Genomic DNA, 24,918 nt, shown 5'->3' on the forward strand with positions numbered 1-24,918 from the left:
GTGAGGGGGGGGGGTAGCAAACTCAGACAGCCCCGGTTGAACTATATCTCTCAGTTGTCCATATCTTTGCAGAATTAATAGATATTTGCTGCTTATTTTTGGTTTGTTTCTCATAAAATTTGTGGTTTTCTAGCAAATCATTTAGGAATGAAGCCATTAAATGACAGACATTGAGTTTCAGATGTCATAACCTTCAGAAAAATGCATGCTAATGCAAGACTGTCTAAGTTTATACAAGAGCAATTTTTAGTAGTGTTTGTATGTTCCCCAATATATTTGGCCTTGTTCAGATTTCCTGCATTAAGAGGTTGAGAGGTACGTGCAAATCACTTTGTAGATTAGGAATATCCAATCATCTCAATTGTCCCCAATTTTTGCTCAAAATGTTGCTCTCCCCTAATAATCCCTTCTCCAAAATGGCAATTTTGGAAGAAAATGTGGAGGGTTTACAATTATAACTGTAATGATCAGTTATAGATTACCTTTATTTCAGAAATGCATGTGGATGCTCTTATTTTGTTAGCTGCTTCAAGTTAACTGTTAATATTAAAAAGGTGTCCCTTTTTTGACAGGTAGTTTTGCATCACATTTTGGTCTGTTTTTCATAAAATTGTGGTTTCTGGCAAATTAGTGGCAAGTCATTAAAGATTGAAGTTAGAAAATAATGGCAGACATTTGAGTTTCAGATTTTATACCCTTCAGAAAATTTGTACTAATGCAAGATCTACCTGTTCTATTAAGTTAATAAGAGCAATATTTAAAAATTGGCCTTATTTTTGGGCCTGTGTCCCACTTCTAGTTCTATGTATGGCTTTGTCCAGATTTCTTGCTCTGAAGTTGAGAGGTAGGAGTGTCAGAGCCATCACTGTCAGCCAGAGACATTTCAAATTATGACATACTTATTGCACCCCAGCCCCATTGTAGTGGCTCGGGATGTGTCCAAGGAAGGCAAGAAGCAGTTATGCAGTAAGTGTGCAGAGTATTCCCCATCCAAGGTAGATCACAAATATGACCGTGGCTTTTCATCTGTCCTTGATTTTGCAAAATGTTCTGGTTTTCTATCAGATTTTTATAATGTTGATTTATGCTTCTTATTATTCAGGAACTGCATGCTATCACAGTGTCCTGTTGCTCTGTTTAAATAGCCATGGTTTAATGAACATCAGGTAAGCTTGTCGGAGATTGTAAGATGCAAATAAGCTTTAGTAAGCTTGTCGGACATTGTAAGATGCAAGTAAGCTTTAGTAAGCATATTGTTAAAGAATTACCAGCATTGAAAGCCTTTTTGTCATTGCCATGCAGAGAATATTTACATAACTAGATAATGTATAAGCCTTGAGTATTGAAATGCATATGACAGTATTTGTAATAAAAGGACAGGATTACAGTATTTTCAGAAGCTCATTACATTTTATTGGAGACCAGTGTCTTATAGCAGTGTCTGTGTGTTGGTACACTTGTAGTTGGGTGGCTTTAATGGTATATGGTAAATAAGCATTGCTACCTTACTTAAAAGCCAAGCCCTGCAACAACTAGCTCCACAATGAAGTCAAAACACAATAGCTCTGGTGAGTAAATGTACTCTGTAGTAATCAAAAAAAGGCAAATGTTTGAAATGACTACAGCTTATGTGCAAACACAATAGGTAGTGATGAAACAATGCTCTGCTAAAAATGCTTTAATGCTCCACATTGCTGAGCTGCAATCACTAGCTACCAGGATTTCACCCACTTCAGATCAAGCACGGTGCCGTTCAGTGCAAATTCAAGTCTGACCAGAATTATTTGGTGTGTGTATAAGAGGGAGGTAGCATACCCCTCAGCTGTCCAGATTTTTGCCCCATATTCCTCTTAAAAAGGATTGAAGTTGCTAAATGAGACATTTCAGTTTTAGATGTCATGTCATTTAGAAAAATGCATACTAACACAAATCCTGTTACTCTTGCAATTTTCTGAGAGCCATATTTATAATTTGTCCCTATTTATTTTAGGCTTTGACAAGATTTCTTGCACTAAGGGTGAGGCCTTGAGGGTGTGGTATCTTTGTAAGAGAGAGAGAAAGTGAAATGCCCAAGTTAGAGTTAGCAGGTGGAATTTTCAAGTGCATTTTCAAGGAACTGTGAGTTTTAAGGGAAGCGAAGTTCATTGCTGCTCATGCCAAGTCTATTTACAATGTGCAACCATTTTGTTTAGCAAATGGTATCTCTATTGTGGTATAAAGTTTTAAAGCTATGTTAGTAGCACCACAAGTAGAATACTTGCATCTTAATGTAAAGGCTTGAGGTTCTATTCCTACAGCATATACATTTGTATGCTGCAGTCCTCAGGATGTCCTCCTTTGGATGAGATGCCTAATAACTATGAACCTGTTTTTCAGCTTGTCATCCATTTTCTATTGCAATATACCAGCTTACCATTTTTAATTTAACATAGGCAATTTATTCTTTGACAGCAGGCACTGAATTTGTAGATGAAACACTGAAATATACAAGTGTTGCTGTGTAATACAAGGGATATAATTCAATTATATATTATAATTAATACAATCAGGTAAATCAAATAACTTTTGCATGGCCCTAACGGTGTGCAAGGAGCCTATTGCTTGAAAACAGTTCAAAGGTAAATAACCTGCCACTGGCCAGATGCATTTTCTTTGAATGTGGGTTTCAATGCCGTTTCATTGAATGTGAGTTTCAAAAGTAGAGAAGCTTTAATGCCAAGTCTGTTTTCATTGTAAGACTATTGCTTTGTTTAGGTTTAGTAAATGTCTCAGTGTTTGGGCTATAATGTTTGAAATAAAAGTTGTAAATTAAATCCAACTGCCTGTAATCATTGTAGAACTAAAGCATAACACAGTATGCACACAGATTTGAACAGTGTCTACAGTAAATGGGGAGAAATAGCCAAGTAATGGGACACTGGAATGGCTGTGTGGGCGGGGCTTGGGGTGGGTGGACTTGGGTGGGGCTGTGTTGGCAGGGGGCGGGGTGAGCTATGTGGGTGGGGCTCTGGGTTTGCACCCCCCCGCAAAAAATCCTGCCGGCTCCCTTGTTTGCCAGTATTGATGATCCGCCAAAGCTAAGCTTACTGTTGTCCAATCTACCACTGCTTAGAACCCATCAATGAAAAAACAGTACTAGGTGCTTTTTTGTTTGTCTGAAAAAACAATACAACTTTATATGCTACAGTCCCACATAGTCAGTCCACTACTGACCCATTAACCCTAGGCTGCTGTCTCTTTCTTACTCCCTGGAACTGCATTACCTTGGATGACTTTATTTTCCTAAGCAAAAGACACAAATTGGAAGATAAGGCAAAAATCCAGACATTCTTGGAAAATCCATACAGTTAAGAGGTATGAGTTCATGTTCAATACAACACTCTCCCTGTCAGGAAAGCTGCAATTTAATGAAAGTGTACTCAATGTATGATATATTTGTGAGCTAACTTGTTTGTGTTCAGTAGGTAGAATGATCATTGTTAGCCTCTTTGTGCATGCGTCTCTCTCTCTCATGCACACATATACATACACACACACACACACACACACACACACACACACACACACACACACACACACACACACTCTTCTTCTACTTTCACGCACGCAATTCTGCTTTCATGCATGCACTCACTCACTCCGTACTTACCTGTTAACACAGGTAATTGCTGTCCCTTTCAAAGGGAACAGCAGCAAATCCATACATGAGTCCCTCTTCAGCGAGAACACACACACACACACACACACACACACACACACACTGATTGTTCAGTGCAAAATAATGGCGTAAACACACTGACCCTTTTTTGGCTCAAAAACAAAACTAGAAGGTGCTTTGGCCCATGGGCACACCGACATTATTGTTACAGGTCATGGGAGCGAAAAACACAAAAAGTGTTTTGGGGCATGCGTACATCGATGTTGCAGTTAGAGGTTGAGGGCCGCATGGAAGAGCTCTGAGGGCCGCATTCGGCCCGCGGGCCACAGGTTGGACCCGTCTAAGCTAAAGGATATCGTTGCTAATTTAAGGGAATAATGATTTACACCAGTGCATCTGGCAGCAGTAAACGACTTCCACATATCGTGTAACATCTTCAAATCTTTCACTTTCCCTGAAGTATGAAGCAGCCCTTTCAAAACAGTCATGCTGCAGACAATGGAGTAGTAAGGTGGTTTGTCAGGACCATGGACACAATACCAACTCAAGCTGAATTGTCATATTACAAAGACAACAACAGGTAATACTATCACCCGACCAAAACTGTAACCTCAGTTGCTAAGTCAGATGTAATATGTAGCATTAATAGGTCCCAAAAATAGTTTGTACTTACCCTCTGCTTCCTGCACTTGATGTCCGCCTATTCAAGGAAGACTTGTGCTTTAGCTGTGACCTCATAATGGTGTCATGTTTATGCTTTAGATCCACTAGTATAGTCTTCATCTCCTCATCTTCGCAGAGGTCTGAAACAACACAAGTATCATCCTCAGCCACAAGAAACTAGTGCTAGTATCTTCATTTTTCTTCAGCCCATTACCAAGAAAGAGTGCGTGCAATCAAAATGGTGACGCACAGGTAATACTCTTATCAATGACTCTTCAGGTCACTGTTAGAATATATGCTTTATGTTGCAACAAATTAGACATTAATAGAACAAAGGCACTCTTGTTAAAACACAATATTTGGCTAGACTATCCAGAGACAAAAGTAATTCACAAATCCTTTAAGTAAATAAAGCAGTCCAAATTGTCTGCACCAGTATTCCTAAACATCTGCAAAGGGCAACACTTGTTACAAAAAGTGAGCAAAAGATAAGGTACAATGGAGTGTGATTTAAGTAATGAATATACAACATATGCTATACATACAATAAATCATTATTATTCTGAAATGGGTGTTTTCAGTATTTATTATTCCAGGGTCCATACCTCAGATTATCGTATTCCAGCTGTAAATAACTTCTTTTCCACTTCTGCTTTGCATGTGCTGACTACTTTTTAATATTTTTTAATGACTTAAAATGGAATTCATGGATATCTTAATCATGTCACAAACCACATATAGCAAGGTTGTGTCAAGTAAAAAAGACATTGTGGTAAATTCCCTTTGAAAACTACACATCTGCACACCACTGCACTTGTGAGGGTGTCATCCTTTGGACGAAATGTTGAACTGAGGCCCTATCTGCCTGAGCTGATGGTAGCTCAGGAAGATGTAAAAGATCCCATGGCACCTACAGGAAAGAATAAGAGAAGATCCCTGATGATCTGGCCAAATGTCCCCTAGTAGTATAAATGCCACATTGGGTCTCCCCTGAAAAGAGGAAAGTAGCCTAGTAGGACTAACCTGGTTAACAATAGACAAATAAATAAAATAATTAAATAAATATGTTCATCCTGAAACTCCATCTACCTTCCCCATAATGGTGTGCCAGCAGTTAGTATCCTGGATCTGCACATATTCTGACCCGTCAGTGATAAATGCTTAAGCACATCATGCATGACTGGATCCCTTGCTAATAATCACAGATTCAACTTTCACCACAGCATCTATACTGTTGCAGCACACCATCCTGGCATCACTGAAGTCCTATATCCAAATCCTTTGAGGTGGGAGCTGGAATACACTGCACACTTCATATGCCTATATGTGCGTAAACTACAGAGGTCTTGTTCTCTTCCAGACATGCACATAACACTCATGCTTAATAAAGTTATTTCTCTGTAGACAGAGGCCTAGCCAGCTTACCTAGCACCTGGTGCAGTTCAATGATTTGGTGCACCCTTGGACTGCTCAGGAGTAAATAATAAAATGGTACTGTACATAAAGCTGTTCAGCTATGACAACAACAAATACAATTCCTGTACACATTTCTGAACACTGGTACTGCGTTTCAGCTCCATCAGCAGCTGCCGATTGTGCCAGGTAACACCTTGCTCCTGGGTCAGTTGGCCCCTTTCCCCTGCCCTATCTGTGTATTGACTGTAGATATCTGAATTTGCCCCACCACTATACAAATGAAATACACAGTAATTCAGTTTAAATGTACCTCAGTGGTATTGTCCACAGTGGTCAGTTTGGAATACAATACTAAGCATCCTCCCCTTTGCTACATAAGATGATCCCATACTTCTCGGACTCTATAACAAAATAGGATATTTAGCATTCTCCAGGTGTAGCTTTATGAATCCTATCCGTTGTTTAGTTCTTTCCTAGGAGAAGTACAGCTTATGATTCTTTTCTTGACCATCTTATAAAGTCTTTTAAACGTTTGTTCTGGAAAAACATATTACAGTGTCATAGCTTTCATTCTACTGAAATGTTTGTAGTGCTGTACTACTGGGACAGGTCTTTATTTTACCTTTTCCCAACTCTAGTAACTCAGGTGGCAAATTTGTCTGATTCAAAAATAACCTGTTTCAGTAACTAACTTGGAAATGAATATCTGACACCGGTAATCAGTGAGAGGACCATAAGCTCCAAAAAGCATTTATAGGCTCCTTGAAAATGTTATCAGCTTCATAACAGACACATAAGCTTGCTTCCTAGCAGACAATTTTTGCAGAAAAATCACGATATGCGATGATGTGTGCCCTTGCTTGCATACCACATTATTTTCTCTGCCAAGGTTTAAGTTGTTTTTTTTTCTTTTGTTTAAGATATGGGTAATAAAGAAATATAATGAGTTCTGATTTTTTGAGCTGTAACGAAGTCTCAGTTTTCTATGAGTTAGGCTTCAAACATAACATTCGAAAGGACTGCAAAATGTTTAAAAGATGGCCCTTAGCAAAAATGAAAAGTATTCCAGAAAATCCAAAATGATATTTCTGCAAACAACAGTTAAAGAATGCAGGATGTCACCCTGTAGAGGCTTTAGCCTATCTCAGGGGAGTCTTGCAGACGTCTGAAAATGCTGTGTACTTTCAATTTTGATGCGGATAAATGTACAGGAATAAAAACTAATGTATATATAATTTTATATATATATACACACACACACACACACACACACACACACACACACACACACACACACGTGTATGTATATGTATATTTTAATATAGGAGCTTTCACAAAATGACCTTTTGTCTGAGGAAGGTCTCCTCTATAAAATATCATAATTCAAAACAGTAGTTCAGAAATCAACATTTGTGTATTATTTCTGATGTTTCAAATGATTGTGGTTAACTTTAATTAAAACTTTGCTTTCTTCTTACAGGGTTTACTGTATTCCTCTCAGAATTGTGGGGCAGTGAAACTGACAGGATGAGAACTATGAAACCACAGAGCGGATAACAAGAACAACAGAACAACATAATTACTGAGATCTTAGCAATGAGCTGAAGAAAGTAAACCCATTTCATCCATTCTGAATTTCTGCACTGGAATTCTCGCAAGATTTTCTAGCTTGAAAAATGACTAAAGATGTTTATGTGTATGTGTGACTTCTTCAGTTATTGTTTCCATTCGTTTTGAAGACATTTTGCAATCATCCTAATGTTATGGACATCAGACTTTTTATAAGCTGTGCGTTTCAATATAATTGCCAAGCTATCCACTTATACTGAACAGATGACACCATAAGAAAGGCAAAAATTGTCATGTATACAGTGAGTGGGGTTTGGCTTTATTGGCCTAAATGCATGAATAAAGATTTATAAAAAGTCAGTGAGCATTCAGAAGCCATGCCATTGAAACACTTATTTATCCTTACAGGGTCATTTGTATATAACTCACTGGCATTGTTTCTATTGCGTTCTAAGGCATTTCATACTGGTGACTCTGCATTGCTTGGGTCTTTGTTGTTGAATTTGCCTAGGTGTTTTTTCTGTGTGACCTTTTCACCTGTTTTTTTTTATTCATGATAAAGATATTGAATAAGACAAGCCCTGACACTGATCCTTGTGGGGAACCTCTCATAATGTGCATATGAGAAGGCTGACTAATTCATTCTAACCCTGCATATACTGGCAGTAATCTAGTTTGAAATTCATGTTGTAAATTAATTACAGATGACAACACTCATAACAAACTTGCCATTCTCCAAAAGATAATTTGTTTTGCAGACACTTTATTTTGAATTTGTTAACCGGGGTAGTGTACTGATCCCATTGGACTCATTTCAGTCTCATTCCAGGGAAAACACAACAGATACCTGACATTATACACAGAGCGAATGACAAAATGCAATATATGCATATATTATATATAAAGTGAATATCATAGTTGGCTTGAGGGTATAAAGGCAATAGAGAAGGCAATAACTGAAATTACATACAGAGTGCCTGAAAAAAACACATTACATACATACATTATATATATATATATATATATATATATATATATATATATATATATATAGTAGAAATCAGAGTTGGAAAAAATCTCATTCAAAAATACAGTAGGAGGTATGTAGATGGAAGAGGAGAATGAAAGGTTTAAGTGTTATGACTAGAGTGCTAACTGTTGCATTTTCCCAGCATCTTGAAATGTGCTTTTCTTTATAGGTTCATAGTTAAGTACTAGGCTGTCTACCCGAGGGCATCTGTAAGCCTAGCCAGAATGTGTTGGCTTTCGCCGCCCCCTTAGATTAGTTCCCTGTGGCTCTGTCCAGCAGAGCCATTAGTTCTTTGTGCCTCTATCCAGCAGAGGCACTGCAGTGATTCCCGGGGTAAATATTCTGTTTCCCATCCACTTGTCAAGGTTTCTCTTGAAGAGTGTTAGTGAATGAAAAATGGGGTAAGAGGAATGATCTTTAAAAAAAGGACAAGATTCCCACAGTTTGGGATCAAGGACTGAGAAAGCATGGTCTGTTCAGCAAGGCCTAGTTTGGGGGGTTTGAAGGAGGGAACATGAAATGCCTAAGGTTGTATGCTGGTGCCTGTCTGAATAGTCTGGAAGGTGTCATTCTTGATAAGTTTAAATAGTTGAAAGGCAAACATAAAGTCAGCATGTTGTTTCATAGGTAGTCAGTTAGCTTTTTCAATAGTTTTGCAGTGGGGTTCATTTTCTGCGGAGAGAATAATCAATCTGCAAACAGCATTTGAAATGAACTGAATTTTGGATACATTTCATTTTAAAGCTGCAGTAGGTGGCAGGAGACAATTTCTTTATCTGAGCTAGTAAGCTGCCCTTTCTTATGGCATTTCTACAGGGTTTGACTAGAAAAGGGGAGATCCTATTAGCCTAGAATAGGAGAGAGTTGTTTCTTTTTTGTGTGTTTAATCCAGGTGGAGCTGGAAATTTAGGAAGGGATCCAACCAAATCCCTAAATATTTGAATGATGTGACATTTTCAATAGTGTTATTAATATGATCAAGATTTTTTAGAGGCCTGGTGGTAGAAGTAAGCTTTTGCCTAATGTCAAAAAGCATTGTTTTTGCTTTAGAGGAGATTAGTAGCAATTTTTAAATGCTGACAATTGAATAAGGTCATGAAAACCATCCTGAAGTTCGACTTTAAGACAAGTTTGTTTTTTAGTTTGAAAAGAGGACAGTTGCGACCTTGAGGGACACCTTTCAGCAGAGGGACTGATGTAGAGGTTGAGGAAATAACTTGAGAAGTGGCAGTTATTGGGGCAGTTTTTGAACCTGGGTAATTATGTCATTACTAATGGCGATTTCAGTGAGATGGACTAGGAGAACTGAGTGATTGGCAAGATCAAAGGCTATGGTACAAGTCATGAAAAATGACTCCACTAAATAGGCCTTTGTCCATTTCAAGAATAATTTTGTCACCGAGCGCCCAGATAGCTGTGGATGTACTGCGACCAGACCAAAAGCCATGCTGCTTTTGAGAGAGAGAAGATGGTATTGGTTGATGTATTGAGCGTGTTGCAAATTAAGACAAAAGTGATCATCACAACAAAATGACAATGTGAACTGTATATTACTTTTTTCTTGAACTAATTGCATTTGTTTTGTTTTAGAAACTGTGAAATCTTCTTTTTTCACCCAGGCTGTTGATCAGTTTTCATCAGTACACTATCCCTGTAAACAAATATAAATAAACAAATGAACAAACTAAACTAAATAAATGCACATTCTATTCTTCAGCACTATATATTACTAAAACGTTTTTAAATGCTTTTTTCTATGAAGCTGATGATATATTAAGTCTCGTACATTCTAAATTCATGTTTGAATGTATGCTGATTGCAATATCCTGTAATAATTAACACATCCTCACCACAAGTCTGAGCAGCAGGAGGAGAGTATTGCATGGCAGTTGTGGGATTCTGTGTTTTAGTGAACCGCATTTACATCACAGCCTCCATCTGGTTGTTAGCCTTAAAAAACTATGCATCACCAGCATAACCAGCTTCCCACAGCAGTGCATTACTCAACAAGTGACAATTAAACAGTGAAGTACTTACCGATTGGAGTTTCATCAAGGTGGGTTTTCGCTGTCAGACTGGCACCGTGAGACACAAGCAGTTCTGCAACCTGCATCTGGAAAAAAAATCTCAAATTAGCCTGAATATTTAAAAAAGAAAAGTCACTGGGTAGAATGAAACATCAAATCTATTAGTTATGCAACTGAAGTCATTAAATGGAAGACTTACTACCTTACTGTGAATTTCATCACGGAAACTATTCTTCTAAAGAGGCCTCACGGTTTCACCAAAGTAAAAGGATTTGAGAAGATCCAGATATTAAGAAATATTGACGTTCATGTGTAATTCAGTTTAATTCACTGCTGCATCTTTCCAATACATTGCACAGCAGAAACCTAGAAGTGAATTTGTCTTTTATTCTGTTCAACCCAGGACTGTAGTAATTGAAGCTAATTAAGAACTGTTAAGCCTTCCACTGTTTCACTCTCCACGAGATAAGCAAGGTGCAATGCAGGCTAGCCTACAAATGATGTCATAAAACTCAATATATTCCTTTGTCAGTTTCTCTTAACTGGATCAAAAACTTTAACTTTCACTAACCTGAACTATGATTAACACTAACTTCCCATATCACCTAACTGAACTCTGGACTTGGATTTCATTCAACTTAGCAAAAGGTTCATTCACTGTACATATTCTAACTTCATATTAATTATCTCTAATCAAAATAATCAACTTACTATCAGATATAACAACATGGGGTCTCTAAAGAACAAACTGCAGTGCATTATATCAAGCTACAAGGTTGCATTAAATGCCTTAATTGAAAAGTTAAATCAACTAGAACTTGACTCATTTTAAATGTTTCTAAAATTACTAAAATTATATTCATTCATCAGTCATTCCTCCCTCACAAAAACCTGACACGATCACCCATTCTCACTGGCACCTTCACACTGCTGCATTGTTTGAGATATTTAGGCATGTAGAATGATAATTTTTCATACGGACAAAAAAGAAAAAAAATATTACAACCAAACGAGAAATAATCTCTGTTTTTCTTTCCCAAACATTTACCTCATCCAGGATAATGACACTTCTTAGTTCAGTTGGCATTCTTACCTTTATTGGGTTATGGTGGTTATTCTTTTGTATATTCTATTTTCATTTTACTGGTATTTGTTAACGGGGTACAGCACTGATGCCCATGGACCTTTTCAGAGGAGCCCTGTCTGGCTTGCTTAGTGTCAGAAGTAGCATATTTCTCAATTGTACAAATTTTCACAGAATGTCCAGATTTATTTTGGCTCATATTTTTAGTTTATTCCTAATAAAATTTTTGGATTTCTCAAAGATGACCGAGGATTTTAGTAGCTAAATAATGACTTTAATTTAAATTTCAGACTTCATATCCTTCAGAAATGCATGTTAACACAAAACATTTTATTGTACCAACTTTCTAAATTTATAAATGCAAAATATTTAAAATGTGTCCCTATTTTTGGGCCTTTGTCCCCCCATTATTTTTGGCTTTTCCCAGATTTCTTGTGCTTAGAAGTTGAGAGCTATAGACAGCAGGTAAATGGAGGCTGAGGGAAACAAACCCTTGACTGCAGAAACAAGTCACAGAATTAGTCCTCTGTGCTGCCTGACAGAATTATATACATATTCCAGTTCATTTTGCAGTCTGAAATTACTTAACATTTTGTGCCACAAGGTTTTACACAGTTCATATGCTTAATTTGTGGCTTTATGCACCATTTTTGTACAATGAAGTATGTAGTCAATGAGGTAGAAACAGGATGCAATGCATAGCATCTGAATACATCATGCTGCACAGTACCAAAGATGTTACACAGAGTCAAGTACACACCCTCATGGATACCTTTGATGGCTGTCTGTATGACAGCTCCTGTGGCTGACTCTTACCTAAGTGAAATGAATGGGTGGATAGGTAACAGGAGAGCTGATGGTCAGCAAGCAAAAGGGGAGTGTAATCACCTAAAAAATATCCCCATTGGGTAATCACAAGCCATTCTAAGTTTATAAGTCTATAGTCTTGCATACATATCCCACAAGGATGATCAGAAGCCCTTTTAAATGTATGACTCCTTAGAGTCATATTCATATCCTCCATGGATGATCACAAGCCCTTATAAAGTTCTAAACCAACAGGAGCACAAACATATCCGCTATGGATGATCCCAAATCCCTACACATCTGTAAAGGCATGGAAAGAGGATGTACAGAAATTTCTAGGTTTTCTGCAATGTATTGTTAGAATTTTCCAATAAATCTGAAAATAAAATAGATTTTCTTCTAGGCTGTCCTTGAGCCATCCTGAATCTATAATTAGGCAAATCTGCCAATGAAGTCCTCATTCTTTGCTGCAAGAACCCTATTATTTATTATCTTATGTAAACTAGCTGGTAGGAGAAAGTGAATCTATCTAAACTGCCCAAGTATAGCAGCCAGCGTAAGGAAGCTGGCCTACCATCCCTACATGAATCACATGCTACTTTAAGGGTTCAAATATCTTAACATTCACTACCTACTCTAGTAACTGATTCTGTTCACATACCCTCTCTGTTAAAAACATGCTTTCTGCTATCAAGATTAAACTTTTTTTTTTTCTAATGTCACAGTTAAGCCCCTGCTGCACTGCCTTGCACTTCTCTACCACTGAAATCATGTTCAATTTGCCAAATTCAAAAAATACTGATGAAAAATTGCCAGTAAAACATGATGAAGTACTGTTGAATAAAATAACAAAAACACTTATCTACATAACTTCTTACTGTGCGTTTTTTCTTTAAGTGTAAGTTTGTGCAGTGTCCTGTGCTGTGCTGTGATGTTTTTCTGGAATGCTTTGGGTTTATATTCTATTTCCCACCGAGTATTACACATCCAAATCATGTCCTTATGTCTCCTCTGTTTTCTACAGAATAAGATTGAGTTCTTCTTCTCTTCACCTCCTCTTCCTCATTGTTATACCCTGTGTTCAATGCGCCGTCTTAGTCTCCTTCAATTTCCTATCAGCGCTGTGACCTCATTTGCCCCAAACTTCTAGAAATCCTCAGAATACTCCATTTGTGGACTGTAGGTGTAATGCAAATACCCAAGTCCCAGCCATGTGAAGACCATGGTTTTGGTCATCCTGTAGCTCATACGGCCAACTACATATACCATAAGTAAGGTGCAGCATGCATGTGGCGAGAGTAGAGCTGACAAACGTCACCTGAATAAAGTAACAGAGTATGTCCGTCAGCTGTGGTGGGGGGAGCAGGAGGGTTTAGGAGCACAGATGAGAGTTTCTGTCAAATTGAGAGTGAGATTTTAGGGTAAAAGAGTGATCATGGACATTAGGGTTAGAGAGCAGGAAAGGAGTTTTAGGTTTAGGGAGTTAGAGGAGGTGAATTTAGGATTTTAGGAATAGGGAGCAATCAGGGACTTTAGGTTTATGGAGGGGGTGGAGTTTTAGGTTTTAGAAGTGATAAATTACATTAAAGTTAGAGAGAGGATTGCTATAGTTAGGGTTAGGAACTGGGTGGGAGTTTTAAGTTTAGTTTTAGGGTTCTGGTAGGGCTATACACCCGAGTAAGGTCTCGTAGTCAGAGGGCTAAATAATTGATCAGGATTTTGCTAGTTGGAGTGAGGGCACTTGCTATTTACAGCAAGTGTGCTGTGAACTGCTAGCATGCAAGCACTTGTCAGACATATGGTCTAGCTATTGCCTGATACAGATGCATTATTAGCCTTCTATGTGTTGAATCCTACTACAGTTAAATATCTCATCATTTAGACTGCCCCTGGTGGTTTATGATTTCAGTTATAATTATCCCAGGTCCTTTTACTTGCTATGAACTCTTCTATCTAACTCCTCCAGTTGCATATTTTACCCTTAGGTTTTCATTCTGTGGGTGTGGCTTCAAATACCTGGATGAGTTGAAGTAAAGCTGCCACATTTTAAGCCACGTCTGTAGTTTCCTTTGATTTATTTTTCAGTTTGCTCCTCCATGTATTACCACTCTTCAGTCTTGCTGCTCCTCCATGTATTACCACTCTTCAGTCTTGCTGCTCCTCCATCTTTTACCACTCTTCAGTCTTGCTGTCATCCTTGAAGAAAATGATCCAGTTTTCCATGCCATGCTTGAGGTCAGAGATTAACACTGGATCAATTTACTGAGTTATCTGAGTCATCACTTCTCACCTACTTATCTTCTTGTAGGTCTTCCTAATAAGCCCATCTGTTCTAAATTATGTAAACAGCTTTTCATTTATTCCTACACTTTACTACCACATTGTGTCATACCTCTCAACTCTCCAGATTTTTGCCTCATATTTTTGGTCTGTTTCTCATAACATTTATGGTTTACTGGCAAACCACTGAGGAATGTAGTCAGTAAATAAAACTACATAATGACAAACATTTGAGTTTCAGACTTCATATTCTTCAGAAAATACCTAATCATGTAAAACCTGTTATTCTGACAAGATTCTAATTTTGTAGGAACAACATTTAAAATCTGTCCCTATTTTTGGGCCTTTGTCTTCCCATTATTTCTGGCTTTGTCCAGATTTCTTGAGCTGAGAGGTATGATTGTACCCTTTTATTTTTGCCAGATGTGTGTGTCCCATGACTGACTTAAACGCTCTGCTAAAATCCAGAGAAATCATACATGGGTAGTGGGTCTACATTGGATGATCGAACATTTAAAGGTTCGAGTGTCATATGGTCGACACCATATGATCGAATATTTAAAAGTTCGAACATACAAAAAAAAAAACAAACTACACAAATAACCTACCTGAACATTTGCAAGGGCTGCACCCCACATATCGCCTGCTCTTTAAATATACCAACTCTAAGATCGTACTACAGTGCAGAAAAGGGAAATCTTCCCATTCTGCTCTGTACGGAGATCTCCGTTAAAGCATTAGAACTTTCAAAAGTTTGATCATATGTTGTCGACCATATGACACTTGATCTTTTGAAAGTTCGAGCATCCGATAAAGACCCATGGGTAGTTATATCTACCTCCCTGCGGATCCAATCAGAAACCTGAATTAGTCTATTTTGGCAGGTTCTGTCTGTTGTGATTCAGAGTTGTCTTTAATGGATCAGTTCATCTTACCCTCAAAACATTGTAAGCATTGATTTCAGTACTGCTTCCAACATTTAGGCCACCCCCAAAGTCAGATTGATGGACTGTAATGCTCTGGAGTTGCTGTTTGATCCATTTTTGTGAATTAGGTTAAAAACTCCTTTATCCTAGTCAGTACTACACAAAGGCAGCAGATGAGCATTTTTAAGGTGTTTTACCTAAAGCCTCATAAATCCTTTTTATAGGTTCATAGGAGGTTACTAGGATAGCAGCACTAGAGCCTTTACAAGCCTAGCCATGTTAATACCAAGTATCCTCATTTGTTCTTCTTGGGTAGTTTGCTGAACGAATTTATGGCAAGAGCAGGTCTGTGATCAACACTGGCTACCCTTGTCCATGACTGCCATGGATGCAACCCCAGGGGTGAATCTGCTGCCTTCCATCCAAATATCTAGGCTGCATTTGAATAGGGTCAGTGAGGAGCTCTGTTTTACAAGAATAGGAAATCAATTCCAGAAGCAGCAGACTCTGGGAGATAATATCTGTCTGTCCAGTATGTTCTATTAATGCCACAAGCTAGGCTGATATCTCTAGAGCAAGTGACTCCTGTGCCATTTGACTTGTGGATGTGCAGCATTTTCATTAGGGTAGGGTTGGAGATTGCCCTTTAGGCCTGACATAAGTCACCTCTCAGCAGCCTATAAGATACAGAATAAAGTAACAAGGCTTTCAGCCCGTCTCCATAGGTCATGGTTTAGAGTTCCTGTATTTTCTTATGGAGAAACCTCTGAGGTCTCTCCAGCTGCTGCAGGTGTCTGGTGAGGTGCATGCAAAAGGGTGCATTATACTCTATTAGTGGTCTGATGAGGGTCAAGTACAGTAGAGTTATAACATCCCTTGACCAGGATGCTATGCCATTGCTTTTGAAGTGCACTACATAGAAGGCTGTCCTTACCACTGTGGAAACTTAGTGGTCAAAGTTCAGACTGCTATCAGTGTGTGTTCCCAAGTCTTGCACCACTGGGTTGGAACTCAGGGGTTACTGTCAATACTGTATTTGTAGGGAATTCCATTTTGCAAAAGGGAATAAAAATGCATTTTTCTGCATTTAGTTTTAGACCATGGCTTTGTCACCAATCTTTTGTTTGTGTTAGCCCTTCTTGTAATATGTTGACAACATTGGGGGGCTCAGTGATTGCTTCCGGTTTGCAATCATAAGTGAACTTGGTGGGCCAAAGGCTGTCTACTTTGGCACAGACTTCTGAGAAATAGATGTCAAACAGTAAGGGGCCCAGCACAGACCGCTGTGGTACTCCACTGGTGACAGGTCTACTGGTGGTGGTGGAGTCACCATTTTTGACAGAGTGTGTTCTGTTGGTGAGCCAACTGACTCCCTGTCTGGAAGAGTTTCACTATATTTCCAGAGTGGGGAATTGTGTCAAAAGCCTTGGCAAAGTCAAGATAGGCTGTATGCACCATCTTACCTTCATCCATGGCTTTGGTGACATTCTCAAAGAAGTCTACCAGGTTTAATAAGCATGATCTACCCTTAACAAAACCAAATTGGGTTGGATCAAGAGATTGGAGGTTAATTATGTCCCTGTTTATAAGGTCCATGATAATTATTTTCATGTTCTTGCAGATCAGGCTGATTAGACTTATGGGTCTGTAGTTCCCAGGGTCAGTTGATGCCCCCCCCCCCCTCACTTGTGCAGTGGATTACTGTTGCTGTTCTCCATTCTATAGGAACATAGCCAGTTCTCAAGCTATGATTAAAGAGAATGCCAAGTGTATCCACTAGGTCTTGTTTTAGATTGTTTAGTAAACAACCTGGGATATTATCTGGACCCATTCAGGCCATGCTTTTGGCCTTGGTGAGCACAGAGATGACTTGTTCTTTAGAAATACTAGGCAGAGGTCTGGTGTCAGGTATGCTTTGGGATGTGGTAGGTGGGGATACAGGAGGTGAAGTCTGCACTGAATCTGTCAGCTAGCAGGTTGGCGATATCTTCAGGTGTAGTATAAGTGATCCCATCTACAACCAGTTTGGCGCATAGCTGGGCATTCCCTTTTAGATTATGGTTGTAGTTAAAGAATGTCATATGATTATCCTTGGCTAGGGATGCGGTTTTAGTTTTATAATTTGCTTTAGAAGACTTTACAAAATTTATGATTTTCTTGTTTAGGTTTAGGAGGGAACTCTTCCTCTGCAGAGTGATATCTATCTTGCTTTTGGACAGTTTCTTCCTTTTGTTATATAATCTGTTTATACTTGAAGTCCACCACAGTGTCAGGTTTTTACAGGAAGACCTGGTTTTGATCCAGTCAGGTACAGCAGAGTTTATTCAGTTGCTTAAGTGTTTGTACAGGGCATTTGCATACACTTCTGCATAGCGATCATTGATGTCTGTGATTGTGGGTAGTATGAAGCTTTTTATACCATTGGTTAATAGGTTGTAGTTAGCTTTGGTAAACTTTTTTTATAATTTTTGTTCCTGTGAGGGTGTCAGTTCCACTAGTTACTTCAAACAAGACTGATTTGTGGTCTGACCTAACCAGGGAGGGCATCACGCATGGGGAATTACAGTGACCCCCTCATGTTGGTGAGTACTATGTCCAGAGCATTAGAGACCCTAGTGGGGGTGCAAACTATCTGTTCCAGAACATTTGTGTTAACAAATCCCAGGAATCTCTATTTTTTTCTCATGTATGTCCACCAGTCCATGGAAGAATAGTTGAAATCTCCCATGACTAAGGTGTTGGGGTGTATGGTGAGGGATTCCAGTAAATTGAGGTTAAGAGGTGTGCTTATCCTGTTTCATGGTGGGGGATCTATAGCTAGCAATGATGTGGTATGGTACTTTCACAATAGTTAATTGGACATGGAATAGTCTGAGTCTTGAAATGTATTTGGTTTTAATGACAATGGATACACCTCCACCTTTGGTTCCTTCATGCTCATTTTGAAGTCTGAATGTGTAGAAGGCATTGTAGCCTTACACAGCTGGGGTGCTGTCAGTGGCCTTGAACCATGTCTCAGTAACTGCACATATGTCAGTATCCTCCAAGGTAAGGAGTGCTTTCAGGGAGTGCAGTTTTGTGTTTAAACTCCTACCATTTAGCAGCATGACCTTGAGTTTGTCTTGATTATGTTTTGTTATGTTGGAAAACTTGTTTTGACATTGCCTAAAAAGGCACTATGGGGGAGGCAAGGGCCTTTGCCAATATTCAGAAGCCTGGGGGGACAGGTTCAGACCATTTCTAGCAAAACAGCGAGCTCTGTCTACCATATATCTTCCCAGGCTGACAGATACTGAATTCTTGTGGACTGACACCAGAAGCTGAGCCAATTGTTGAAGTCAATCATTTTTTTGTTTATATTGTGGCATCATCCTTGGTGAGGGTAGGATACTGCTTAGAGCTATGGACATACCTGTCTGGGACACATAATCAGAGAGTTCCATCATGTCTCTCTTCATATAGTCCAGAGAGGTATGTCTCAAGTCATTCACTCCAACATGACTATGACAGAGTCATAATGGTACTTGTTGAGTGACGTGACTGCATGCATGATTTGTCGGATTCTGGCATCTGTGTGTGTCTCACTCTGGAGTCACCTATGACCTAGACATTCAATGTGTTTTGCCTTAGGGATTATTTGTTGAAACATGGATGGGTGTGTTGGTATGTGTAGTGTTTTTTTTTTTGCTTGGTAGTGAGTGTGGATAGTGTTCGTTTGGGAGGTCTCTGTTCTTTTGTTATACTTTTAGTGAGTACCTCCACATATGTGAGTTTATGTGTTGAGACCTTATTTTGTGTGAGAGGTTTGCATGAGAAGGTGAAGCATGTGTGCTGACAACCTGTTTGATGTCTAGTTTGTTTTTACGTGAGAGAATTGACTCCAATTCCACAGTATATTTGCATCTCTCACATAGGGTGTTAGTTTCCTTTAGAAGTAAATGGTTGCCAATATGCAAGAAGCAATTGCAACTTTGCCTCAAGATGCCCATATCAATCAAGCTGGCAGGAGAAATTATGAGAAACTGCACATCCATTGAAGCAGGAATTTTCTGAATATGGTATATGGTACAGAAGTGGGCTAGCTGGACACAATCGCAAACAGAAAGATGAAGCAGTAATTCAATTAAATACAGTTAGCAAAGTGCAGTGCTGGCTAAAAATATACTTATTTTTTAGTTTTTTTTTCAGTGGATGCCTTGGATTTCAATGCAGATGCACTGCTGACCTCTATTAAAGTTGTCAAACTTTGAGGAGCTCCAGTAAACTGAGCGCAAAGCCATGCAAATGCAAGGTTTATATACATGTAAATTTAAACAGTTTTAACACAACTACCAATGAGACAGTCCCAAACAGAGCCTTTCTCCAGCAATCCCCAATTCAGATGGGTCCTGAGCTACACAACTGTGCAGGGAGGCCCTCTTAATGTAAGATGGCTGGTTTAAGAGCAGGTCTGAATCTAGCCTATGCTATATAAGGCGATTGATCACAATTTCTAGATGGGAAGGAGTAAGGGAGAGTCACTTAAAAGTCAAAGTGAGAGTGTTTAGTAGTATACTATTAGATGACCTGCAGTGGTACCATCCTCTGCACAAACTGGCAGCTCTTTGAGCAGCTGTGGACAGTGGGATACTATGGAAAGAGTTTCCTGTACAGGATTTTAAACTGGAGAGGTTTGCTTATATGCAGCTACAGGGAACCGAGTCTAGGCTTTCATACCAACAGGATGAAAGACTTTTAAAGTTAAACACACAGGCAAATCAGATAAAAACACAATAAGCTATCAACCATTAGTTTCCACCTTGGATGGGTTGAATTCGGCTCTCTCCTCCCACCAGAGTGCAAAAGAACCCTGCCAGTGTAAAACAAACTGGCTTTAAGCTCAAGTGCAGTAACAAATGCTTTACAACAGAAGTAGGAATTCCTGCAATATCAAGAATCCTTGGAAATAAGTTCACTAACCCTGAGAAATGTTCACAGCACATAAAAACTTTGCAAAACTTAGAAATATTTTGGAAGACTCAGGAGAACTTTGGTAAACTCAGAACAGCTTTTGCAGTATCAGAGGAGGTTAGGAAATATCAGACTACTGTTAAAATAACCTAAGAGCAGTACAATAACAAACAGATGGAGTTTCTTCATCAAGTTCAGGCTGAAAAACAGTACTTAATTCAACAAAATAAATAAACACAGCAGAAATGTGTTAAATATTACTGAAACAGTTACAGCAAGTGCAAAAGATATACTTGTATCAGCTTTGTAAGTCCAGATGGTATTAGAAGCAATCCAAGTCTTGTCATGCCAGGCTCAAGGAAGCTCTGAATAAGTTAGGATTTTTGTCGGGCTTCCATCTTTTCCCCTCACCTTATCTTCTTCCAGACTCCCCTGGGCTATTCACACTATATCAGTTATCTGTGTGTGTGTCTGTCCATCTCTTTCCTGTCTCGGTCCTGTCTTCCTAGACTAGTGTACCACTTTCTGCTTCCCTGCTGCTAAACAACGATGTTAAATAATAATTGAAACATTTGATGTGCTACTTGTTCTGTTTATCGTTTGCCCTTTCGGCTTTTCTCCTTGCTTCCTTCCGTTCTCTAATATACCTGCTGTGAATACCGTCGTCACTTTGATAGGCTGCTATTGATCTTTTTATCATGTTTTAATGTACTCTGCTGCCTCATTTTCTCTGCATTAACCTGTCAATAATATCTCTTATTCATTCTCCAGTTTTCGTATCTCCTTTCTTTTCTCCTACTGTTGTCCGTATTCCTCAAATGTACTAGACCCGTCTCTCCAGTGATATGCAGCATTGATAATAGTGTATTTTAAATTGAGTGTTTTGGGGACATAGGCCTCCACCATGCCATGGACCACTGTATTCAAAATCGAAGCCAAATTTACATCCACTGAAGTAATGTCAGTTCATTGTTATAGTTCCCCGAAGCTGCTTCTCCCCACTGCTATAATTCTACCTACCTAGATCTTTGTACACCAGATCTTTACTTTCATATTCTGTTCCCCTTTTCTCCTGTAATCCTAAATCCGTACCTTTATGGCCATTCAAAGTTTATTCTACATATCTTTGGCATAGTCTTTATTAGCTTTTGTAACAAACACATGCAGATACCCTTAACCTCATCCCACATAAAGATGAATCGACTAGAGTTTCTTGCTCTCCTGTTTCCAAAAAATGAATATTATTTAAACTTTCCCAGGTTGAATATGTCAATCAGTCTGTTATCTCTAGGACTTTGGGTGACAAGATACTCTTCTATGTCTCAAGTATGTTGAGGTGTTCCATCATAACCACTCTCTTCCTCCCTGTCCATCCCTTGATTCTGTCCACACCTAGTTTAGCATCCTTGCACTTGCCTTAAGTGGCCTACAGCAGCTGTCAGTGGGTTAGTGCAACGTCGTCTCCTCTTACCTTAGTAACTTTATTGCCTGGATGATAACATTGCTTTTTCACACTTCTTTCCTTCTTTCTCTTAACCTTTCTCTTCCAGTCAGTTGTCATCTTATCATCTATGGCTTCCATATCCAACTCTTTACTTTCCTGCCATCTCTGACCCATACGTGCATACTCTGTCCATCGTGAATAAGATGCTCCCTAGGACCACCATCGATCCTTACTTTGTGCCTTTCAGCCATCCAAATATCCATATAGTTTCTGGCCAGGATAATGCAATGCACCAACATGGACCCACTTTACACCCAACCTGGGTGCAAAAGTACAGGTTCGACATATAATGTTTATACATTATACAAATAACATTCTGACATCAATGCATTTGAACAGTCATGACTATAATTTGACCACTTGCAGCATGGCGTATTCTTTACTATACTGGAGATATTAGAGACTGTGACTGAAGAAACATGTTTAAATACTTGTTAACAACAAAGATAAGAAGCAATGTAAACTAAACCCTAGCAATCAACGGGAGATGAGATCATAAGAAAGTAATACCAGCCTGCTTAAAAGAATTACGGTCAGTCAAATATTCTATCAGTTGACTGAAGAATTAGGAAATCCTCTTAGAAAAGAGGGGAGACGATCCTTAGTCTTAGGTCATGCGACTGAGAATTTTTAGTTAGTGTAAAATATATTATTTTACCATTATCTTAGTGAAAGTGTTACTCTGCATTGTTATCAGATGTTGAAGATACAATGCAGCCTGTTTGAGCTGAGGGTAGGACTCTGTTTTCATGAATTTAAATAGGAATTATCCCAGTAGCAGGTTTGTATATTCTATAACAGAAAGTCACTTGCCTTTCTGTGAACACCACTGCAATGTTCTCTGTAGGAGCCAGTGAGTGTAATATTTCCGCACAAGTAATTTGAAGTGAGGCCGTTTTTTTTTTTTTTTTGGAGGAGGGGACAATGAACCCAAGGTAATATTTCAGTGGGACTAAAAGAATGAATTTTCCAGTTGCATTTCTGCAGCCTGGATTGACATGTGACCTTTTACATTTACGGAAGACTAGCTTGTGGATTTTATCTTTTGCTTGTTCTGTGTGAGGCTAAATGAGGCAGCATATCTAACCAGATGTCAAAGCAAACAAAATGACGAGATGCAGCCATCTTGCATCCTTCATCACTGGTTACAGCTGCATAAAGTGTCTTCATGACATCCATATGGCTTTGTTCAAAGATCACGGTTTCGGTTTTGTTTTGGTCAAGTTAAAAATTAGACCATTTGACTGCTTTTCATCTCGCATACAAGTTTTTCTTTCATTTCTAAATTCTCAGTTTTTTTTTAATTGCTACACAATGTTTCTTTTTCCTAAAACACATAGGGTTTATTCTAATCTTTCAGTGGTTCATTTTAGCCTTCGTCCTTCCTAGGTTTGCTCCACTCCTTTCTCGATTGCTCTCCTACCCCCTTGTCGCTTCCCTTCCCACCTGGTTTTAACTTCTTTCATCCCTGATATTTTTCTTGTGCTCTTATTTTTATACTCTTTGCTCAGCTGCACAAAGTGATATTTTAATCTTGTTCAGAAAATGCCAGATCTTCCAAATGGGACACTGTAAATGGACTTCTTTTACCTTCATGTCATAGTAACATTGGAGCTGATTATAATAGTAGCACAACTACAGGGAACATAGCACACCTCCCCCCAACACACTGGGCATGTACAACTCACCAAGGAAAAAAAAAACAAATGATTAAATGCAGTTGTGATGTGATTGGTTGTCAGCTGAGGGATCCAACACAAAACAGCCTCGACCATTCAAAAATAAAGTTGTCCTTTAGTGCCGACACAATCATTACTTGTGACAAACACTATATATCATTTCATTTCTTCAATTACCTTCACATTTGCACATTAATATTAGTGTTACAATAATCCCATACTATTTGAATTCTTGGTGTGTGCATATTTTCAAGGAAAGCAGTAATTTTTGAAAAAAAGTTAACTAAATATTCATATTAATGATGGTCTGCCTTTTCAATACTTAAATTATTTCTGGATATGAATAAAGAAAAGTATAGTAGCTGAGAAGAATAAACCGCTGGTACAACAAATAAAAGATAGCAAAACCAAACCAGTGGAATAAAACACTACTCAGGAGATCATGTACTATAGTTTAATGCTGGTAAGCACTTTCACAACTACTTCATCAGACCATGCATTGAATAAAAACTATTAAAACATTTATAGAACAATTAATCAGCAATTAACCAATCAGATCCTACCTCACCAATATAATGTTAGGTAAAAGGCATACACACAACATTAAATCCTGTCATAACACAAAATATAAAATATATATACCCCCCCAAAAAAAAAAAATAAAAAAAAATATATATATATATATATAAAATATATACAACAAAAATATATACATATTAAATACACATAAAAATTGTATAAAAATATAAACATAAATCTGGTGCAACAAAGGCTATACCAACTCCTAAGTCCTCAACCCTTCAAGATAGGTTTCAGGGGAATTTTTCATAAAGTCCACTCCCCTGATCTGCTCTCAGCCTAATCATCCATCTAACGTCTCTTGTTTCAGCAAAATTCCTGACATCACCCCCACAAATACTGAGTGGTGCCCTATCTGTAGCCAGGAATTGAAACACATGTTGTGGGCCAGTATTAATAACATGCTTCAGAGACAGCGTTATTCATGGAAGCCCGATGTATATTATACAGGTGTTCCCTAATCCTATCCTTCAATGCTCTGTTTTGCCCACATAAAACGCATGGCAGAGTAGACAATGAACAAGATACACTATATGGGATGTAGAGCATGGAGCATCTATTTAAGCAATAACCGAGAACGTGGTGTGGTATATTGAAGATTTACCCATGGTTGGTGTGGTTTAATCATGACGGCGAAGCCCGAGTGATTAAATAAAGCCAACTGTGGGTAAATTTCAACATGCCACAACCGCGGAGTTGGTTATTGCTATTATACAATGACATTATTTAAGAAAAAAAAATGTACT

The 24,918-nt window shown here is 38.5% G+C and overlaps 1 protein-coding gene across 1 annotated transcript in view; it reads right to left on the reverse strand.

Annotated features, from left to right (window-relative positions):
- PPP1R16B (protein phosphatase 1 regulatory subunit 16B) overlaps positions 1 to 24,918 on the reverse strand; it is a 711,559-nt gene that overhangs the window by 76,054 nt on the left and 610,587 nt on the right. Inside the window, exons 7-8 of the mRNA XM_044090460.1 lie at positions 10,374 to 10,449; positions 4,332 to 4,461 (exon numbers count right to left, since the gene is read on the reverse strand). Of these exons, the coding sequence (XP_043946395.1) occupies positions 4,332 to 4,461; positions 10,374 to 10,449 (206 nt within the window). The remainder of the gene's footprint in view (positions 1 to 4,331; positions 4,462 to 10,373; positions 10,450 to 24,918) is intronic.

Source organism: Protopterus annectens, chromosome 12.part0 (assembly GCF_019279795.1).
Source record: "Protopterus annectens isolate FY-2018-M chromosome 12.part0, PAN1.0, whole genome shotgun sequence".
Taxonomy (NCBI): Eukaryota; Metazoa; Chordata; order Ceratodontiformes; family Protopteridae; genus Protopterus; species Protopterus annectens.